General features: G+C 46.5%; 2 protein-coding genes across 3 annotated transcripts; one reads left to right on the top strand and one right to left on the bottom strand.

The window, feature by feature from the left end:
* Positions 1-3,432: 3,432 nt before the first annotated feature.
* POLR3GL (RNA polymerase III subunit GL) lies at positions 3,433-16,709 on the bottom strand. Of its 2 annotated transcripts, XM_044758691.2 has the most exons (9): positions 16,572-16,709; positions 13,399-13,554; positions 6,608-6,775; positions 6,150-6,279; positions 5,215-5,283; positions 4,804-4,860; positions 4,477-4,550; positions 4,233-4,346; positions 3,433-3,930 (listed from the first exon to the last, which is right to left on the bottom strand). In XM_044758691.2, the coding sequence occupies exons 3-9, from the start codon at positions 6,731-6,733 to the stop codon at positions 3,844-3,846; spliced, it is 657 nt and encodes a 218-aa protein (XP_044614626.1). In that variant the 5' UTR covers positions 6,734-6,775; positions 13,399-13,554; positions 16,572-16,709; the 3' UTR covers positions 3,433-3,843. The 2 variants fall into 2 exon arrangements, with proteins under 2 accessions (XP_044614626.1, XP_044614627.1); XM_044758692.2 differs by lacking the exon at positions 16,572-16,709 and having other exon boundaries at positions 13,216-13,414.
* Positions 15,518-18,730, top strand: ANKRD34A (ankyrin repeat domain 34A). The gene is made up of 2 exons (XM_044758688.2): positions 15,518-15,717; positions 16,268-18,730. Exon 2 carries the CDS (start codon positions 16,386-16,388, stop codon positions 17,874-17,876), a length of 1,491 nt encoding a protein of 496 aa, XP_044614623.1. The 5' UTR covers positions 15,518-15,717; positions 16,268-16,385; the 3' UTR covers positions 17,877-18,730.
* Positions 18,731-18,779: the final 49 nt, after the last annotated feature.

Genomic DNA, 18,779 nt, shown 5'->3' with positions numbered 1-18,779 from the left:
GCCCACAGCTGAGCATCCTGGGAGGAGGGGAGGTTTGAGAATGGAGAATAGTCCCAGACTCAGAGGTCCTGGGGATATAGCCTCTCCCTACATTGGTCAGGACTGGTCTGAGGAATCCTTGGTTTCCTTCCCCCAAAGTCTTGGCTTCCCAAGGTGATCGCACTTAGCCTCTCAGGTCCTGCAGTTAAGGTTGGATCACTGTCTCCCCACTGAATCCCATTAGGGTTGCAGGGAGAACTTGTCTTCCCTTCAGGATACAAAATGGCAAATTAAGTCCTTTCGGGGATAAGGAAAAGGCCTTTCTGAGGGGATAGTAGAAAACTAGAACTTCTTATCTCCAGCTTTCTGGTCCCAAATGACCTTGGGGCAAAAGTGAGCCTCAGCAGGGGAAAGCTCAATGGAGAAGGTGTCACCACTAGTCTGGACAGATTAGCTCACTGGGCTATTCCTGTCTAGCTCATTTCTTTTCTCTGTCCTCTGGCCAGACATGATGTATGAGGACAGATGGAGAGGACCTGCCCCACTGGCCCCTTCCTCAGTCAGAAATTTCTTGGTGGCCAGCTTGATGTGAGTCTTGGCTTGCAGATTGTAACCTTGAACTCTTGCTGCAGGGGTTGTCTCCTTTCTTGCTAGTTGATGGAATTGATGATCTTCCTGCTATTGTGCAGAAGCAGGTTCTTGGAGAGGACTGGCTAGATGCCTGAGTTTATCTTTAGCTACCCAAGTTGAAAATAAGATGGGGAAATCCAGCGGATGGAATGGGTTCAGCAAAAGCTGGCCATGTCACGATCTTTCTTCTCAGAACCATTTGGACTCTTGCAGGTGGATCAACATCAGCTTGAAGGATTCCTAGTGGACATCTAATCCAAATTCTGTTTTGTACATGAGGAAATAGAGGCTTGGAGACTTGACATGACTTTCCCAAGGGCACAAAGCTATGTAGTGGTGAAACTAGGACCATAAACTAGTGCTTTGTCCGGTTGAGATGTTAGCCCTTCCTCTTTGCTACATTCTTAACGAGCCTACGCCTACAAACCACCCTTCCTTCCTTTAAAAGTTCAAACAGTAATAAAAATGAATGGGGGAAAATAATTGTCTTTTCCTCACCAAATCATGGGTGCCCTATCCACCCAACACTTGACCCTCCAATTTTCTTTGGTCTCTACTCCCAGTCTTCCAAACTGCATGTTGCATCCAGATCTTGCATTCAGCCCTCCCTCAAATCACTTGAGTCCCTACACTTAAATTTGCAGACCCCACTCTCAAGCTTCCTGCTCAAGATGGGAGGGGACCAGGAGGCTAGGGATGGAACATAGGGTAGGGAAAGACAGGATTCTTGCCAGAGAACCTCCCCCAGGAAGGGGAGCCCAGGCTGTGGGCATGGGAGCAATCTGCTCAATATAAGCAGGCCCTAGCAGGCATATAGTACACGACAGAGCAAGAATCTCATGGGTCCTTTCTAAATGTTGCAAGAAGGGCCTCAACTTCTAACCTCTCAGGTGGTCCTCCAGAGGAACAGGAGCCTTGACTCTGTTTATTGGGCCTTAGGCTTTCAGCCTCAGTCTGCCTGATAGAGCCTACTGAAAGTGGGAGAGAGGTAAATGGAAACAGTCTAGCTCACGCCTGGAACTCCTCCGGAATCTGAGGAAGCTACTGGGTCCCATGTCTCTGGCTTTGTTCAGCAAGGTCACCTGCCAGGAGGGGCAGGAGGCCAGACAGGAAAGAGTCCAAGAATGGTCTGATCTTTCTGACACTTTGTCTCTGAGGCAGTACAACTGATCCCAAGTGGTTAGTCTAACCTTTGTCCTTCTTTTCCCCATTTTATGGGACAAGCATGTGTGTCTATAGAGGTGGGGGCAGGGACGTGTTCCAGTCCTCCTCTACTGTCTCCTGTCTAGAATCTTCTTTGTTTCCACTCTTTTAAGTTCCCAGACTAGTATTAGGTGAGATTTAGGTTAGCTGTGCCCCCAAGACAGACACAGATATAGCAGACCTGGTTAGGAGTGATATGTGTGTATATGTAGGGGAGAAAAACAAAAGATTTTTCAGTGTCTTTTACTTTTGTTTCTTGTTGATTTCTCCCTAGTCACAATCAAAGGCTAAAGTGTGACTATGGGAAACCCCAGTGACAGGTCTCCTGGTCGCCCCCCCCCCCCCCACCCAACTACAACCACTCATACAACACCTCAGAGAGCTAGAAAAGGAAACACAGTAATCATCACAAATTGCTCAATCACTCTGGAATATTCTGTTTCTATTCCTGCATTCTTCTCTGTTCTCTTGGCTGCTTCTACCTTAACACCTACTACCATACCCAAACCAGCTTTTAAGGTGCTTTCCTTCAATGAAGTAACAGTCCTTATTCATTCTTTACAATGGGGTCAGAAATATCTAATATTAGATTGCCCGTTTCTATCACTGGATGCCGTAACGAATTCAGTCTGCCTGCCTGAATATGGTGGGGAATTTCTTGAAGGTTCTTCTGCATCCCATCTTTATGGCTTTCAAATGTTTAGTGTTGTCGCTATGACAGCATCCCAGCTATCTGTGCCTGCCTCCTTATTCAGTCCCTATTCTGGACACGCAGCTCGCCCGTGACTGTTGCATGTCAAGTGGCTGGAACCAATCAGCTCATCTAGGGCTTCCTCAGAAGCCAATCAGAGCCGAGGGAAGTGACCTCACCCAAGGGAGAGCTGTGTGGGTGAGGAAGTATCTCTAAGAGCTGAGTGTCCCAAAGTCACTCCCTTCCTCCCCACCCTCCTTACTTCCTGTAAAGCAACACCGCCTACCCACCTCCCCGAGAAGGGAGTGAGAAAGGCTAACTAAATTCCATGAAAGAACCAAAAGAGAAACTGCAACTCAGCCAATAGCCACATCTGGAAGCGGAGAACAGGATATGTAGGGGGCTCCCTCTGCACGGAGATACCTCTTAGACTGGGGTCTCCAGGGCCTGGAAGAGGGTGAGTGTGCTGAAGAAGAATTAGCACCTCCTCCCTACTCCCTCCCCACACCTGGCTTTCTTGATTCTCCCCATAAAAATAGCTGTAATCATTCCTTATAAACAAGAACAAGATCAAGGTCAAGTGTGGGAAAGAGAGGGCCTGTGTCCCTATGAACACGTGAACAATCGTCTCTGTAGCCTGAGGACCAGAGGCTCAGAAGCCAGCTGGTCTTCAGGGCCTGGGCTGTTCTCTATTACTCACTTTGCGCAGCTGCAGCCATGCAGATGAGTTCCTGAATGTTCCTTGGCAGTGCAAAATTGGGAGTATATGTCCTTCCATGGGGGTGGGAGGGAAGGGACAAAGGACAGGAAGGCTGTAACCCCCAGTGTGTCACACTGGACTCTGACAGGTAAGGAGAGAAGAATGGCTCAGCTAGACATCCCTTTCATTTCTCCAGCCCTCTCCCACCATGCCTCACCCTGGACAGAGAGACAAATACAAATCTTTTATTTAAAAATATAAAACTGCCCTTGCTCCTTCTAACTGCTCCCACCCCCAGTTATCTCCACAAAGAACTATAAAAAATGGGTAGGGGCATGTGTGCATTGTCTCAGCTCTAACAACCAGTTCTTCTTTTGACCTTCCTTTCTCTCTTTCACACAATTAAGACATTGGTCCTTTGCCCTTTCCCCAAGATATCAGAGGTGATACAAGAGTAGAGGGAGGGGAAGGGTAGAAAAGAGTCATCATTCTCCATTTCTACCTCCAGAGACCAAACAGGTTATCTGGACTCTGAGCAAATGATTTGTTTGTCCACAAAACCAAACAACAGGGACAGTTACTCTCTGTATCCTAAATCAAGAAAGATATGGAGGTCCAAGGTATTGTTTAGGGTCCTTCTTCAATATATAGCCTCATCCATATTGTCATCACTATCACCCCCAAAATCCTCTCCATTGTCAAAATATGACATGATGTAATCAGTTTCCTGAAATAGAAAAAAAAGAAATAAAGGTCAGGCATTCTTTCAGCATTCTCCTTCCACTCTGTATACCAGAACCGTTCCCTCCTAATCACACTGTTTCAGGCCTGGAAAGTCCCTTTCAGCTGTAGTTCGCTCTTGAGAAGAGCCTAGGGACAGATAAAGGGGATGGCACTATCCTTTGAGGGCACTATCTCCTTTGGCCCTCCAACCCTCTGAAGAGAACATCCCTGGTGGACAGAGTTGAGATCCCCAGAACTTATGAGGGGAAGAGACGGAGGTTGAGTGTGGAAAGAGGTCCCCTTCACCTCTTCATGTTCTTCTTCATCATACTCCTCTTCTTCTTCCTCTTCCTTCTCTTCTTCTTCTTCTTTCTCCTCATCTTCCTCTGAAGTCACTTCTTCCTCTTTCTTCTCCAGGGTCTATGTGAAGATGAATAGGAAGAGAAACTCAGACTTAGCTTCCAGAAGGGAAAAATTGAGGCACACATGGGCCAAAGGGGAGGGAATGGATCTGGGGCCCAGGTGGTCTCCATTCACATTTCCTCCTTACCTCTAGTTTCTGTATTGTTTCCTCCTTATCTTCTGTGGTCTTAGGGGGCCTTTTGGGGAGTAGAATGGTGGTCCCTGGTGAGGGGATCAAAGGTAACCTATCAGAGAGTAAACTTTCTTTTTAGTTTTCTGCCCCACCCTCCTGCAGAGACCGTGTCACTCTGCTGCCCTCATGTGGCCACTATGGCATCCAGCAACAATACTGGTGGATTGTGTAGGAAGTGGGAGGGCAGGCAAGACCACCAGCTGCCTTGGCTCTCCAGCTGCCTTGGTCCTGGAGCTGACGAAAAAAATCTCTCTTCTCCCTTTTTTTTCCAGATACACTCACGCTCCTTCTGTAGCTTCCGCACTCGGATCTTTAGCTCTCGGGGTAGACGTCGCCAATCTGGGAATAGTGGGAACATAAAAGTCAGTAAGACTCTGCCTGGGGTCTCCTATGAATGATGACTCGTTTTAAAGAAGAGATGAGGGTCAGGTCAAGGGTGAGGAAAGAAGCGGCTGGGTTAAAGGTGCTTGGAATAAAACTGTGGCTTGGATCCCTCCAGGGGAGTAGGGGCTATTTAATAGGTTTTCAGGTAGAGTCTGAAAGTGTTTTGGAGCACATCTAAGGCTCCAGTTTGTAAATACTTAATAGGGTGGAGAGGGAGACAGAGGAGGGTGGATGAGGTGGTGGCTTGGGGCTTGAGGCATCTCAAGCATTTGAAAGAAGGGCAGTCAATGAAAAGGGCCCATCACCTACCAGGGTTCCAGTCGATGGCATTGTCCATCGGCCCTGACATCTGGTATTTGTCTGAGTAACGCTCCACATCTGAGGGGTCAGAGGTCAAGGGTCAAAGTACTATCCTTTCAGAGCCCCAGAAGAGGGTTTATCCTGAGGTCCCAGCCCTTTCAATACTCAGGAATTGTCTGTTCTCTCACCCCAAACTCAGAGCCCAGGGGGTCAGCTTCAGTGACAACCTCCAACACTCTTCTAACCTGTCCCTTTGCCACCCAAGATTACAATGTTTTTGTTATTTCTCTTAACCCAAAGGCATGGCTACAATAAGAGGTAGTGTGGTATAGTGGAAAGTATACTAGAGAGCAAGAAAGCAAGTTTCAGTCTTCCCTATACCCCTTGTTAACGGGGCTAACCTAGGCAAGTCTTTCATCTCTCTGAGCTTTAGCTTCTAGGGCTTCAGTAGGAAAGCACCTGTTGTCAATATACTGAAATACGGTACTTCCACAGCAGTTGGTAAATATCCACTATTCCAAGCCTCCCAAGTGCACCTCCTTCTCCAGTCCCTCCTGGTCTCCCTGACCTTGCCATGATCCACTAACTAAAGGGGTAATATTTTAATTAACAGAGATTCTCAGAGACTCAGCACCAGCCCCCCTTTTGATTGGTTGATGCATATAGTATCCAGGTTCTTAAAATTTTTAATACATCCCCTCATTTACACCTGTGAAATGGTTATCTTAATACTTAACTTCCTACTGTCCCAAAACTATTGTGAGACTCAAAACAAACCATGGATACCGTAATACATTTCAAATGAAGGGGTAATTATTATGATCTCCCCAGTTAGAAAGTGAGTTTCCTGTGCCTCTTCTGGCCTCTCTGGCCCCCAGTGGTGCTGAGTACAGAGCACTACTCACAGAAGGTGCTCAGCACATGATGCTAGTATTCCAACTGACCTCTCTTGGGGACAGCTGGCCGGATGAAGTAGGGGAGCTGCCTCATGGCCCCTCGTAGCTCCTGCTTCAGTGCCAGGACATATTCCCCTTCCTCTCCTGAGGGCAGAGGCACTGGGCGGAACTCCAAGGGCTAAGAAGGCAGAGGCAGTGGTCAGTTCAGAAAGAAAATGCTGGAGTACAAATCTGGGAGGGCCTCTCCTCTCCCCCCAATTCAATCCAATGCTCCCACTGAGCAGAGGGCCAAAGGAGAACGAGGAGAGAAACACAGCATTTTGAAAGCTGTGGAGCTGGGAGTCTGAGAAGTAAGGGTAGTGGAAAACATCCCATGTGAGTTGGGAGTATAGAGACAGGGAGGAGCAAGATGAGGATGGTTTTATGATAGCCCACAAGGAATCCAGGATCATATACAGTCAGCAAGGGGCACATGGGAGTCTTAAGAAGGGAGGGCAGACACTCACAGGGAAGAGTGGAGAAGGCTGCAGGGTGGGTGGGGGCAAAGCATCTCCTTTTCCAATGCCCACAGCTTCCATGTTGAAGGTCAATTGCCCCCGGCCACGACCCCGGCCCCCACCCCGGCTGGCCATGGTGGAGGGGGCCTGGGTATTCAGAGATCCAATGAGAAAAACCTGATAAAGACAAAAAGAGAAAAAGAAGTACAGTAGAATGGACAGGAAGCCAGGGAGGTATAAGACAATCTTTTCTCCTTGGGATGGGAAAAACCAGCGTAATTCAACAAATTTTGACTGAGAAAGCATAGTGCCAGGCAGGGTGTTTCTGGAAATATAAATATGGATGAGACATGGTCCCAACAGGACAGATAATTGCAGTATAGTGTAAGTGTAGCACAAAAGGGAAAGTGATTAGACTTTTGGATAAAATTTCCCTACAACCCTAAGATAAGTGGAAGTTTATTACCATCTGCATATGTACATATGACCTTTGAATTCTTTCTCTCCCTTTCCAAACCCAACAAGGCCCCAATTCAATCCAACACTATGCATTTCAGCAAAACATTTATTAAGCATCTACCATGAAAAACGTAGTGTGCCAGGCACTGTGGGGGCACAGGAATGAGTCGTCAGTCTCATTGTCAATTGGGAGAGTGCAGGAAGAGCCATTACAATCAAATTGATCATTTCAAACACCACTTGGAAGCAAAGAATCTTAGAGTTAGAAGGACCGATAGGGTCACCTAGTCCAAATGCGCTCCCAGTGCAGTGCTCCACTCTGTAAGTTGTTAGTCATTTAGTGTCTGGTCACATTTTCCTAAAGAGAGGGTGTTCATTCTACCCCAAGGCAGCCCATTTCACTCAACTGTGATGAATCAAAAGTTCCTCCTGCTACTGAACTGAACACTGCCACTTGTCATCTTGGGGAGCCAATCAGATAGAATGGGGGACAAAGTCACCAAATGAAAATGAAATTTCAAAGAAATTATAAGCCAGTAGCAAGGAGCACACATAGCACCCAGATCTTAGTTTCTAACACCATTTCCCAATAAAAGGAACCAGGGCTTCTTGGAGAAACAGCTGATTCTAGGACTGGGGAAGGAAATATATAAGATGAGCTTGAAGCATGCTGTAGTGCCAGAAAGTAAGGAAATACTCCCAAAAAACAACACACACACATTGATGGGGCTATGTCAAAGGGGCATAAGAGTCAAGTGAAAGAGCTCCCAATGAGAAATAAAATAAATAAAGTAGTATTGGATTATAACTCAAAGTATAAAATAAATATCCATGAGTCTATACCGACATAAATAAACAACTGAATAAATTAACACATGGGGGAGAAAAGACAAATCTCTTCTGTAGAATTCCAAATGAATTATGTAGATTCTACTCTAATGAGGGGAAATGTAACTCCTCACTCCTTAAGCATGGGTTGTATATAGGAAATTTTGTCCCATACAATTTTGGAAAGGGGGAGAGTAACTTTACAGTGGAGAAACTGGACAAATACTACTTCAGTCAGGTAACCAAGGTCAACATCAAAAATATTAAATCATGTTATTAGTATGCACACTTAAGTTGATGTGATGAAAATAGCACTTTACCTCTGTGATCCTCCTCCTCCAAAGCCATAACCCTAGTCTAATTAGGAGAAAAACATCAGACAAATTCCAACAGAGGAGCATCCTATAATATACCCGACCAGTACTTTTCAAAACTGTCAAGGTCATCAAAAACAAGGAAGGTACACACTTCCATTGTAAAAGAAGGAGAGCTGTCCTAGTGGCAGCATTCTTAAAAATAAAGAAAACCATCCCTTTTGTTTTCTGATTATAGAAGTAATATACATTTATTCTAGAAAACTTGGAAACACATAAAGGTATAAAGAAAAATACTTATTATTTCATGACCATGATGTAGTAATAATCATTATTAACATTTTAATATGTATCCTTTCAATTTCATTTGTGTGTAAATATACATGTACATATGTGTGTATATGTATGACTGTACATACATAATAGGGCCACAACAACTAAATGTAAGGTAGTGTCCTGGATGGCATCTTGAGACAGAAAAAGAACATTAGGTAAAACTATGGAAATCTGATTCAAATATGGACCTTAAGTAATGATAGTATATCAATATTGGTTCATTAATTATAACGAATGTACCATACTAATATATGATAATAATAGGGGAAACTGTGTGCCAGGGCATATGGAAACTTTTAGTACTATCTGCTCAGTCTTTCTATAAATCTAAAACTTTTTAAAAATAAAATCTATTAATAATAATAAAAAAAGAAACTTGAGTAGCAATTCAAAATTCATAGTTCCTTGTTTTTCATGATGCTCCTCTGTTGGAATTTGTCTGATGCTTTTCTCTTGATTAGACTGGGGTTATGGGTTTTGGGGAGGAGGAACACAGAGGTAAAGTGCCATTTTCATCACATCATATTAAAGGTACATACTAACAACATGTTAGTTTAGGGAACAAAAAGAGACAATACAGACAACACAATTAAGATCTCTTAAATTAATGGTTCATAATATAATTGCTCCCACAGTCCAGAGAAGGAAGAAAGCTAGGAGGACCAGAATGGGGAGGGGAGGCTTTGTGAATCACAAGGTCTCAAGTTTGGAAGAGCCCTTAGAAATCATGTATTCATTCATTCAAGAAGTATTTGTTGAGAATCTACTATATGCCAGACACAATGCCAGACAATGGGGATCATGATGAATCCTCTACTCTAGAAATGCATCCAGCCTCTCATAAACCATATTTAGTAAATTGTTATCCAGCTTTTATTTAAACATCTTTAGTAAGAGAACTCCCCATCTCACTTTGCTATTCCATTTTTGAATATTTGTTTTTCAATTACTATTCAACAAATACTTTAAACAAGAGATATATGGCTCAATGAAGTGCATTCCACAAAAGATTAGTTGGTGAAACAAAAGATTCAAAAATATGTATAAGGTAATCTGTTTTGTCAAACACACACACACATATCAATAAAAAGTTGTTCTTTTTTATTGATTTATTTTTTTAACATTTTACTCTTCATTTTTCTCCCCAAAGCCTCCCTGGTACGTTGTGTATTTTTAGTTGTGGGTCCTTCTAGTTGTGGCATGTGGGATGCCACCTCAGCATGCCCTGATGAGCGGTGCCACGTCCGTGTCCAGGATCCGAACCAGAGAAACCCTGGGCCAGCGAAGCAGAGCACTCGAACTTAACCACTCGGCGACGGGGCCTGCCCCAAAAAGCTGTTCTTCAAATTAACCAAAAATTAACATTGGTTAATTTGGGGTGATGTGTTTTTGTTCTTGGTTATGTGAATTTTAAGGTTTTTTTCTACACTGAATAGGTACTGGTTTTGTAACAAGAGAAAAATATTAATTAAAATTTTTTTTAAATACAGTAACAGAATAGTAGATGAGATTAATAATCTGTAGCAGGAAGGACAGGGTGGAAAAATGTGTGTCTGAGGAATTTGGAAAGTTTCAAGTCCAACTGCTATGAAAAATGTAAGAAAAAATGGCTGTTGGTTAATAGATTAAATTATGATCTGATTAAAAGAAGATATTAGAGGAGAGAGGATGTCTCATGGATACCAAAGAAGGATCAAGAATTTGTCACCAGGGGCCGGCCCTGTGGTTGAGTGGTTAAGTTTGCATGCTCCATTTTGGCAGCCCAGGGTATCATTGGTTCAGATCCTGGGCACAGACATGGCACCACTCATCAAGCCATGCTGAGGTGGCTTCCCATATAGCACAACCAGGACCCACAACTAGAATATACAGCTATGCACTGAGGGGTTTTGGGGAGAAGAAGAAGAAAAAAAAAGAAAACTGGCAACAGATATTAGCTCAGGTGCCAATCTTAAAAAAAAAAAAAGAATTTGTCACAATGTCTTCAAACCCTTTCAAGGGAAAGGACACTCTAATCTAACCAGATGGCTTAAGTATCTTTCCACTTGACAGATACAGTTCTAGCAGGAGATGGGAGGCTGTTTTGATTGCAAAGAAGTGAGGAGTCAAGAAAAGGCCATGACCAAATCTAACTCCATTTCTGATACTAACCAAGTGACCCTCAAGGACGTGTGGTAAAAAGAAGACAACATTTTATTTAATTCAGACAATAAACTGGTGGTTGGGAAACTGTAAACTATCTGTCTCCTACCCGACTCAGCTGATGAATCTACAATGTCTCTTCTATTTAACATTGTGATTGAGTCTAAATTCTTGAAGATATTTAAGGTCTCCCATAATCTGGTTCCAAACTGCTTCTCCTTAACATCAACCCTCCCTAGGGTTCACCCTGCATTCTCCTTCTCCCCAAACACCACCTCGTATACATTACACTCATTCCCAGTTATACACAATTACGTATTGTGGTAGAAGTTACTAAGAATAGGTTTCAACAAAACATACAGAAAAACAATTACATCAAATTTAAAGAAGGCAGTACATGTAGTAGTTAAGAACATGTATTTGAATCTCAGTTCTGACATTTCCTAGCTACACAACCTTCAGCAATTTATTTAATATCTCTGTTTCCTCATCTGTAAAATGGGAATAATAATAAAACTATCTTAATTCATTGATCAAATATTTACTGAGTGCTTACCATGTGCCAGGCACTGTTCTCAGTGCTAGGAATACAGCAGTGAGCAAAACTCATTGTGGACAAAAAACTGCTGCACCCATGGAGTTTCAATGGAGCTTACACTGGAGTTGAGTTATCAATACACAAATATGTCAAGCCATGTGACGGTGTGCAATCCCTAAAGGAGTGGATATGAACAGAGAAAAGAAGAGATCCAGGGACTGAGGCCTGGAGACCTCTAATGTTTAGAGTTTCTTATATTTTTAATAAATAAGGCAACAAGTTAAGCCCTTATTATCTTAGAACTCATGGAAATCCAAGTGAAAAAAAATCATCCCAATAGAATAAATGTGCAAAGGACATGAATAGGCAATTGACCAAAAAAAACGGCCAATAAAACCACTCTTTATCTATCAAATTGACAAAGATTTAAATAATCATCAGGCTGTGATGAATTTTTTTGAGTTGGACACTCTCATACCTCACTGGAAAGACTATAAACACAATCTTTCAGGGGAACAATCTGACCACTTGAATCAACAGCCTTTTAAATGTTCATATGCTTAATTCAGTAATCCTACTTTAAAAATCCATCCTAAAGAAATCATCAGATATATAGCCAGAGATATAAGTACAAGGATGTTTATCAAAGAGCTATCCGTGGTAGCAAAAATTCTGAAATAACCTAAATGGTTCAACAGAAAATGAATGGTTAAAAAAATTCAAATATCCATTTTTAGACTATTATGTAGCCATAAAAATGACTTTAAATAATATTTGAAGGCAGAAAAGTGTCCACAATATAATGTAAAGTAGGGGGAAACATGATATAAAATTGTATTTATTGTATGGCCCTATTTATGTAATATCTATATACAGACATACACACACATATGTATATATATGTATACATGCAGAAAAGAAATTGAAAGGATATATATTAACATAATGTTTATCACTACATCATGGTCATGAAATAATAGGCATTTTTATTTATGCCTTTATGTGTTTCCAAATTTTCTAGAACAAATGCATATTACTTCTATAATCAGAAAACAAAAGAGATGGTTTTCTTTATTTTTAAGAATGCTGCCACTAGGACAGTGCTCCCTCTTTTATAATGGAAGTGTGGAATGCATTTCATTGGGCTAGGTATTTGTTTAGAATATTTGCTGGATATTAATCGAAGAAGAAATATCCAAAAATGGAATGACCTGCAAAGTGACATGGATTTCTCTCCCTAAAGATGTTTAAATAGAAGCTGGATAACAGTTTACTAAATATGGCTTAACAAAGGAAGGTGGCATGCCTAGAGTAGAGGATTCATCATGATCCCCATTGTCTGGCATTGTGTCTGGCATATAGTAGATTCTCAACAAATACTTCTTGAATGAATGAATACATGATTTCTAAGGGCTCTTCCAAACTTGAGACCTTGTGATTCACAAAGCCTCCCCTTCCTATTCTGGTCCTCCTAGCTTTCTTCCTTCTCTGGACTACGGGAGCAATCATATTATGAACCACTAATTTAAGGATCTTAATTATACACTGTATTGTATTTTATTTTGTTTATTATTGTAGTTCCCTAATTCCACTAGGAGTTTAAATCCTGCCTCCCCAATCAGTTCCATTCAATTCACCTTTGTTGGGCACTATGTATTCAGTACTAAAACCTGCCCTACAAAACTTTACATTCTAAGAAGAACAGAAATACTAAAGAGAGAGTGCGCACTAAGTCTAAGTGCTCTAATAAGGGTATGCATAAAAAGCTATCATCAGACTGGGGAATAATGAATTCTGCTAAAAAAGGTGGTCCAGGAAAGCTACAGGTAGGAGGTAATTTCAGCTGAGTCTTGATAGATAACAGGAGTTTGTCAGGCTCTTAGGGGAATAATGTTAAGATTCGGGGGAAGTTGATGCCACAGCAAAGAATCAGAGGTACAACAGTGAGTCTTTCTCACCTTCTGCTTTAATCTGTCCCCTATGCCCGACAGAAAACTTACGGTTCTCTGGTATACAATCAATGCAGCAACGGGAGCCCAGAGGAGAAAGGTTCCCTAGAACCAGAAGGGGGCTGATCCAACAGGCTTCAGGAGAGCTCTCTCTGTCTCACAGCTTGGCCTTGGTGAACTAGTTTGGGAAGTGTGGAACCGAACCAAGTCAGAGCCACCGGGTCGGAGCCTTACCTGCTGCCCCTCCCCCACGCGAAGCCCAAGCCGCAGCCAACTTGAAATTTGCTGGTCTTCCTCAAACCGGTGGCGTTCTAGGTCCGCCTCCCAGAGCTCCCCATTGGTGAGTTCTCCTGGCCAATCTTGGAGAAGCTGAGGAGGGAGGTCCGCCCACTTGAAGCGAGAAGAAGGAGGGAGGGAGAGAGTCAGCCGGAATCCAGGCTTGGGGAGCCTGGCGCGGAGAGAGATGGGGCTGCAGAATCAACCGGGGGTCAGTTATTTCGGACCTCATCTCGGCTGGAGGAGCTCCTGGTTAGCGAGAGCTCACAGAGGGAACCTGACAATCAGATCTCACCGAAGGACTCTGTTGACGGAGATCCCACAGAGAAATGAACCCTTATGAAACCTGTTCTTATTGATCAGTCTTTTTGTGATTCAGGCTTCACAGCTTGGCCTCTCCTCCATTATTCCAACCTTCCCTCAACGCTACACTGCTTCCCTCCAGCACCACCAGGAATATTTCTCTTCTAAAAAAAATTTTATCTGGGTTGCTGCCATTTCTCTGAGAAGATGGGGAGAGGATTTGGAGAAGGAAGAATTAGGCATCAGAGAACCAGAGTTGGGGAGGCAGGGAAGGAGCCCAGTGTTTCCTGCATTTTCCACTCCCTTCCAGCTCCTCCTGGCCCTTGGCAAGAGGGGTGGGGAGCACAGTGGGAGGAGTCCTCTTTTCACAAAAAACAGAAACTCAGGGGAAAAGTTCAGAGTGAAGGTAAAATCTAGGAGTTAGTCAAGAAGACTATCCCAGATGTTAGGGAAAATGGCCCTGGGAGCGAAGCCTCTGGACTTGGAAAGCTGTAGGTGTAGTGGCAAGTGCCCAGTCTTTGGAATAGGACAGAAACACAGCTGTGAGGCTTTGGAGAACTTGCTTAACTATACTAAGTCTCAGTTTCTTCATCTATAACAAGAAGATTATTCCTTTATAGTGGTGTTTTGAGGATTGAAGATAATGTATGTAAAGGACCTGGCACATTGTTGGTGTCCAATAAATGGTAGCTGGTGAAAACAACAACAAAACAATCCCTGCAAATAGTTCTCTTTCTCTCCTTCTTCAGGAACATTATTTTTAGTATCTTGTGTGTGGCCTCCAACCTCTGAATTATCTCAGGTGAGTTTTCCAAATCCTGAGGATTTTTCCTCATCCCTCTTCCCCTGATGCCTTCCAGCTGGACACAAACTCATTCCTAAAATATGCAGATGGAAGCTATGGTAACTATGGAGACAGGGCAGGTGGCAAGGCGAGTCAGAGATAGACAGTGAGAGAAACTGATTGCGGCAGACAGGGAGAGAGAAGACTTAAGGAGCAATTCGGACAGAGACCTTGAAGCAAAATGCAAAAATAAGGAGTCTAAGCAAGACTGAGAGTGAAAAGATGCAATGAGAGAGGATATGTTTGTTACAAAGTTCCCTATTCTCTCTGCCCCTTTTCTATCTCCCTCCCTCCCCCCAAGAATATGGGGAGGAGGCATATGGGAAGGCCTCTTGCTTTATCTAAAAATGACCCCACATAACCACCCTCCTTATACTTACCTAAGAGGTCTGTACAAGGGAGCTAAGGTCCAAGTTTATTTATGCTATGTGTTCCGTTTTGGGGGGGGGTGGAGTGAGGATGTGCCTTTGTGTGTGACTCCCGTTCTCCCTGACATTTAAAGTACAAGAAGGCAGGCAGATCTTTTGCCTCTCTCTGTACAGTATGGACTCCGGCTGTGGAACCCAATTGCCTGTCTCCACCCCTCTGCACAGTGTGCCATGTGCCGCCGTGTGTGGCAGGTCAGGTCTGGCGCACAGGCGCGCATAAACACACCAAGCACGGAAAATAGGGATCTGCTGAAGCTCAGCGAAGAATTGAGATGGTCCCAGTCTGGGTGTCGGAGGAGTCTCCTAAGGAACACTTAGGTTTGTTGGGGCTGAGAGGAGGTCAGCTAAGCAAAGGAAGTCAGGATTGGAACCCATAGGTTTTGAGGGTTTATGCGTGCAGGGGTGGGGGAACGGTTTGGTACCCGACGCCCCCACCCGCAGAGACTAGGCTATAAATAGCAAGGCAGAGCTCCGCCCCCCCCCCCCCCCCCCCCAGCTTCTTTCCTCCCGAGCCGGCGCTGTGCCCGGGGCGCACCGGGAGGAGGATCCAAAATCCAGTACCCGGGCGCAGATACTGACACCAAGGGAATCCGGATGCCCCCCCCACGCCATGTGGGCCCCCGAGAACCTGGCTCCGCCATCCCAGCCTCCCCGTAGCCCTGGCCTCAGCCCTGGCCCGGCAGAGATTCTGCAGACCTTCAGGTAACTATTTGGGCGCATAGCCTGGGAAGGGAAAGAGCAAGGAGTGATGGGGAACATAGCAGGGGCAAAAGAAACCCCCAATTCTCCCCCCACCCGTTTTAGGTCCCAAACGCAAGCTGCTTCCCTCCCCCCATCCAATTTATGGGGCTGTGGCAACCTAAAAGAGGTTAGGAATGGAAATATGTGTGTGAATGTATGGGTGCATGTGTGTGGGTGGGTGGCGTTCAGCATCCTAAAAAGGGGATTCCAAGTGCGGATAAGAAAAGGGGGATGCTGGAAAGGTCTGATAAGCCCTGGGGTGAGGGTGGGGGTGCGGATATCCTTGCGCGTGCACGTACGCATTTGCACGCGCGCTCGTCCTTCAATGCGGGTGCACCCTTCCCACCTCCTCAGGCATGCGCTAGGGGGAAGAGGCGGCTCAAAGGCGTGAGTTAGAGGAAGGACTATGTGCGGTGCCGTGGAGATCTCCCCCGCCCCACGCCAGGTCCTTCCATCGGTGCCTCAGTTTCCCTGCCTGAATCCTTCAATAAGATCTCTCTCTTTCCCGCAGGGATTGGCTTCGCCACTGAGCCCTCGGGCCTCTGCCAGTCACCCCCCATCCCCCACGCCCTTAGCCATTCTCGGCAGGTGCCATCGGCTCCATCGGTACTCTCGCCCCAGCTGCAGTTATGCTGCACACCGAGGGCCACGCTCTTCTTCGGGCAGTGGGTCAGGGTAAGCTACGCTTGGCCCGTTTGCTTCTGGAGGGGGGCGCCTACGTGAATGAGGGTGATGCCCAGGGGGAGACTGCGCTAATGGCGGCCTGTCGGGCCCGCTACGACGACCCCCAGAACAAGGCGCGCATGGTACGCTACCTCCTGGAACAAGGCGCCGACCCCAACATCGCAGACCGCCTAGGGCGCACAGCGCTCATGCACGCTTGCGCCGGGGGTGGGGGTGCCGCCGTGGCCTCGCTGCTCCTTGCCCACGGCGCAGACCCTTCAGTCCGAGATCACGCGGGCGCCTCGGCGCTTGTCCACGCCCTGGACCGCGGGGACCGCGAGACCCTTGCCACGCTGCTGGAAGCCTGTAAGGCCAAGGGCACGGAGGTCATCATCATCACCACCGACACCTCGCCCTCGGGTACCAAGAAGACCCGGCAGTATCTCAATTCCCCACCTTCCCCGGGGGTGGAGGACCACGCTCCCGCTCTTTCTAGCCCAGGGGTCTGCACGTCGCCTTCGGAAATCCAACTGCAGTCTGCAGGAGGAGGAGGACGTGGGTTGTTATCCCCTCGCACCCAGGAAGAGGAGGAGAAGCGGGACGTATTTGAATTCCCTCTGCCTAAGTCCCCCGATGACTCGTCCCCTTCTGAGCCGCTCCCCAAACCACCCCGTCACCCTCCAAAACCACTCAAAAGGCTAAACTCCGAGCCCTGGGGCCTAGTGGCCCCTCCTCAACCGGTCCCGCCCTCGGAAGGGAGGCCGGGGGTCGAGCGCCTGACCGCGGAATTCAACGGCCTGACCCTGACCAGCAGACCGCGTCTTTCCAGACGTCACAGCACTGAAGGCCCGGAGGACCCGCCCCCTTGGGCGGAGAAAGTGACGGGCGGGGGTCCCCTCTCTCGCCGCAACACTGCGCCAGAAGCTCAGGAGTCTGGTCCCCCTTCAGGGCTGAGGCAGAAACTGAGCCGCATGGAGCCGGTGGAGCTTGATATCCCCGGAAATCTTTGCCCTGACTCGCCAGAGTGCAGCCGCCTGTCGCTGGAGCGCCGCCGATACAGCGCCTCCCCGCTGACCCTGCCTCCAGCAGGCTCGGCTCCCTCCCCGCGCCAGTCCCAGGAGAGTCTGCCTGGGGCTGTATCTCCGCTGAGCGGGCGGAGGCGGAGTCCTGGGCTGCTGGAGCGGAGGGGCTCCGGGACGTTGCTCTTGGACCACATTGCGCAAACGCGGCCTGGTTTCCTGCCCCCGCTCAACGTCAGCCCCCATCCTCCCATCCCCGACATTCGCCCCCAACCTGGAGGTCGGGCGCCTTCGCTGCCCGCTCCTCCCCAGGCGGGGGCGCCAGGCTCTCCCAGGACCAAGCGCAAGTTGGTGAGGCGCCACTCCATGCAGACTGAGCAGATCCGCCTGCTAGGGGGCTTCCAGAGTCTAGGCGGGCCAGGGGAGCCTGGGCGCTGAGAGGAGCGAGAAGAGCCAAGGAGGGTGGGGGATCAGGACCTTGATGGGACAGGCGGGAGAACTGGCTCACATACACACCACGGGCATAGGGGTCTCTTGCATGTGCTCATGGGCACGGTGCACGCACACATGGGTAAACGTGTCCACAAGCACAGTATTTTTATTCGCAGGGAAGGGTAAATACTCTATTTACTGGGCATAAAGACACATGCATTCATGCCCTGGTCACTTCATACGCATATGGGAATTACTTGTGTACTCACAGGCATGGCATACACAGGACCACTTGTGCTAGGGCCCCAAATGGGTCCCCGACTCTCTTGTATTTGTTCAGAAGCAGTAGGGAGCCCCTATTTAGGGGTAGTTTCCAGTCTCTTTGCCCTCCTACACAAGCAAACCTTGCTTTCCACGTATGCCCTGCAACAAAGCCGGCTCATGATTTTGCACAGTCTATCCTCTTTGTGAACATCCCAGCTATTCTGCAGGTTTTGCAGGTCTTGGTTCTCTCTCCAGGCCTGGCTCCTTATTCACACCCTGCTTCCAGCCCTAACCACTTTTCAAGATATCTTCTTCACTTTCCTTGGGATTTCCTGCAGCAATCCCCAGCCTCAGTTCTGCTGTTGCCCTTCCTGTTCTCAGCTTTACTTCTCAACTTCCTGCTTTTTATCCCCACCCTGCTCCCCTGCAACCAATACAACAGGTTGTCTCACTTTCCCAGGGGGGTGGGTCATGGGCTCTAAGCTGCTCTTCTGTCTGTTTGAGCTTATGAACACCCCCACAGGTAGAAGTGGGGAGTAACCCTAAATCACTCCTCTCTCCACTTGACATATCAAATAAATGTGTTCAGAAGTCTCTGTTTTGTCACTTCTGCCTGAGGGGTGTGGGATGTGGGGAATGGGGAGG

The sequence above is a fragment of the Equus asinus genome, chromosome 25 (assembly GCF_041296235.1).
Source record: "Equus asinus isolate D_3611 breed Donkey chromosome 25, EquAss-T2T_v2, whole genome shotgun sequence".
In the NCBI taxonomy this organism is placed as follows: domain Eukaryota; kingdom Metazoa; phylum Chordata; class Mammalia; order Perissodactyla; family Equidae; genus Equus; species Equus asinus.
Note: the sequence above shows the minus strand (reverse complement) of the source record. Positions and strands in the feature narration are given on the sequence as shown.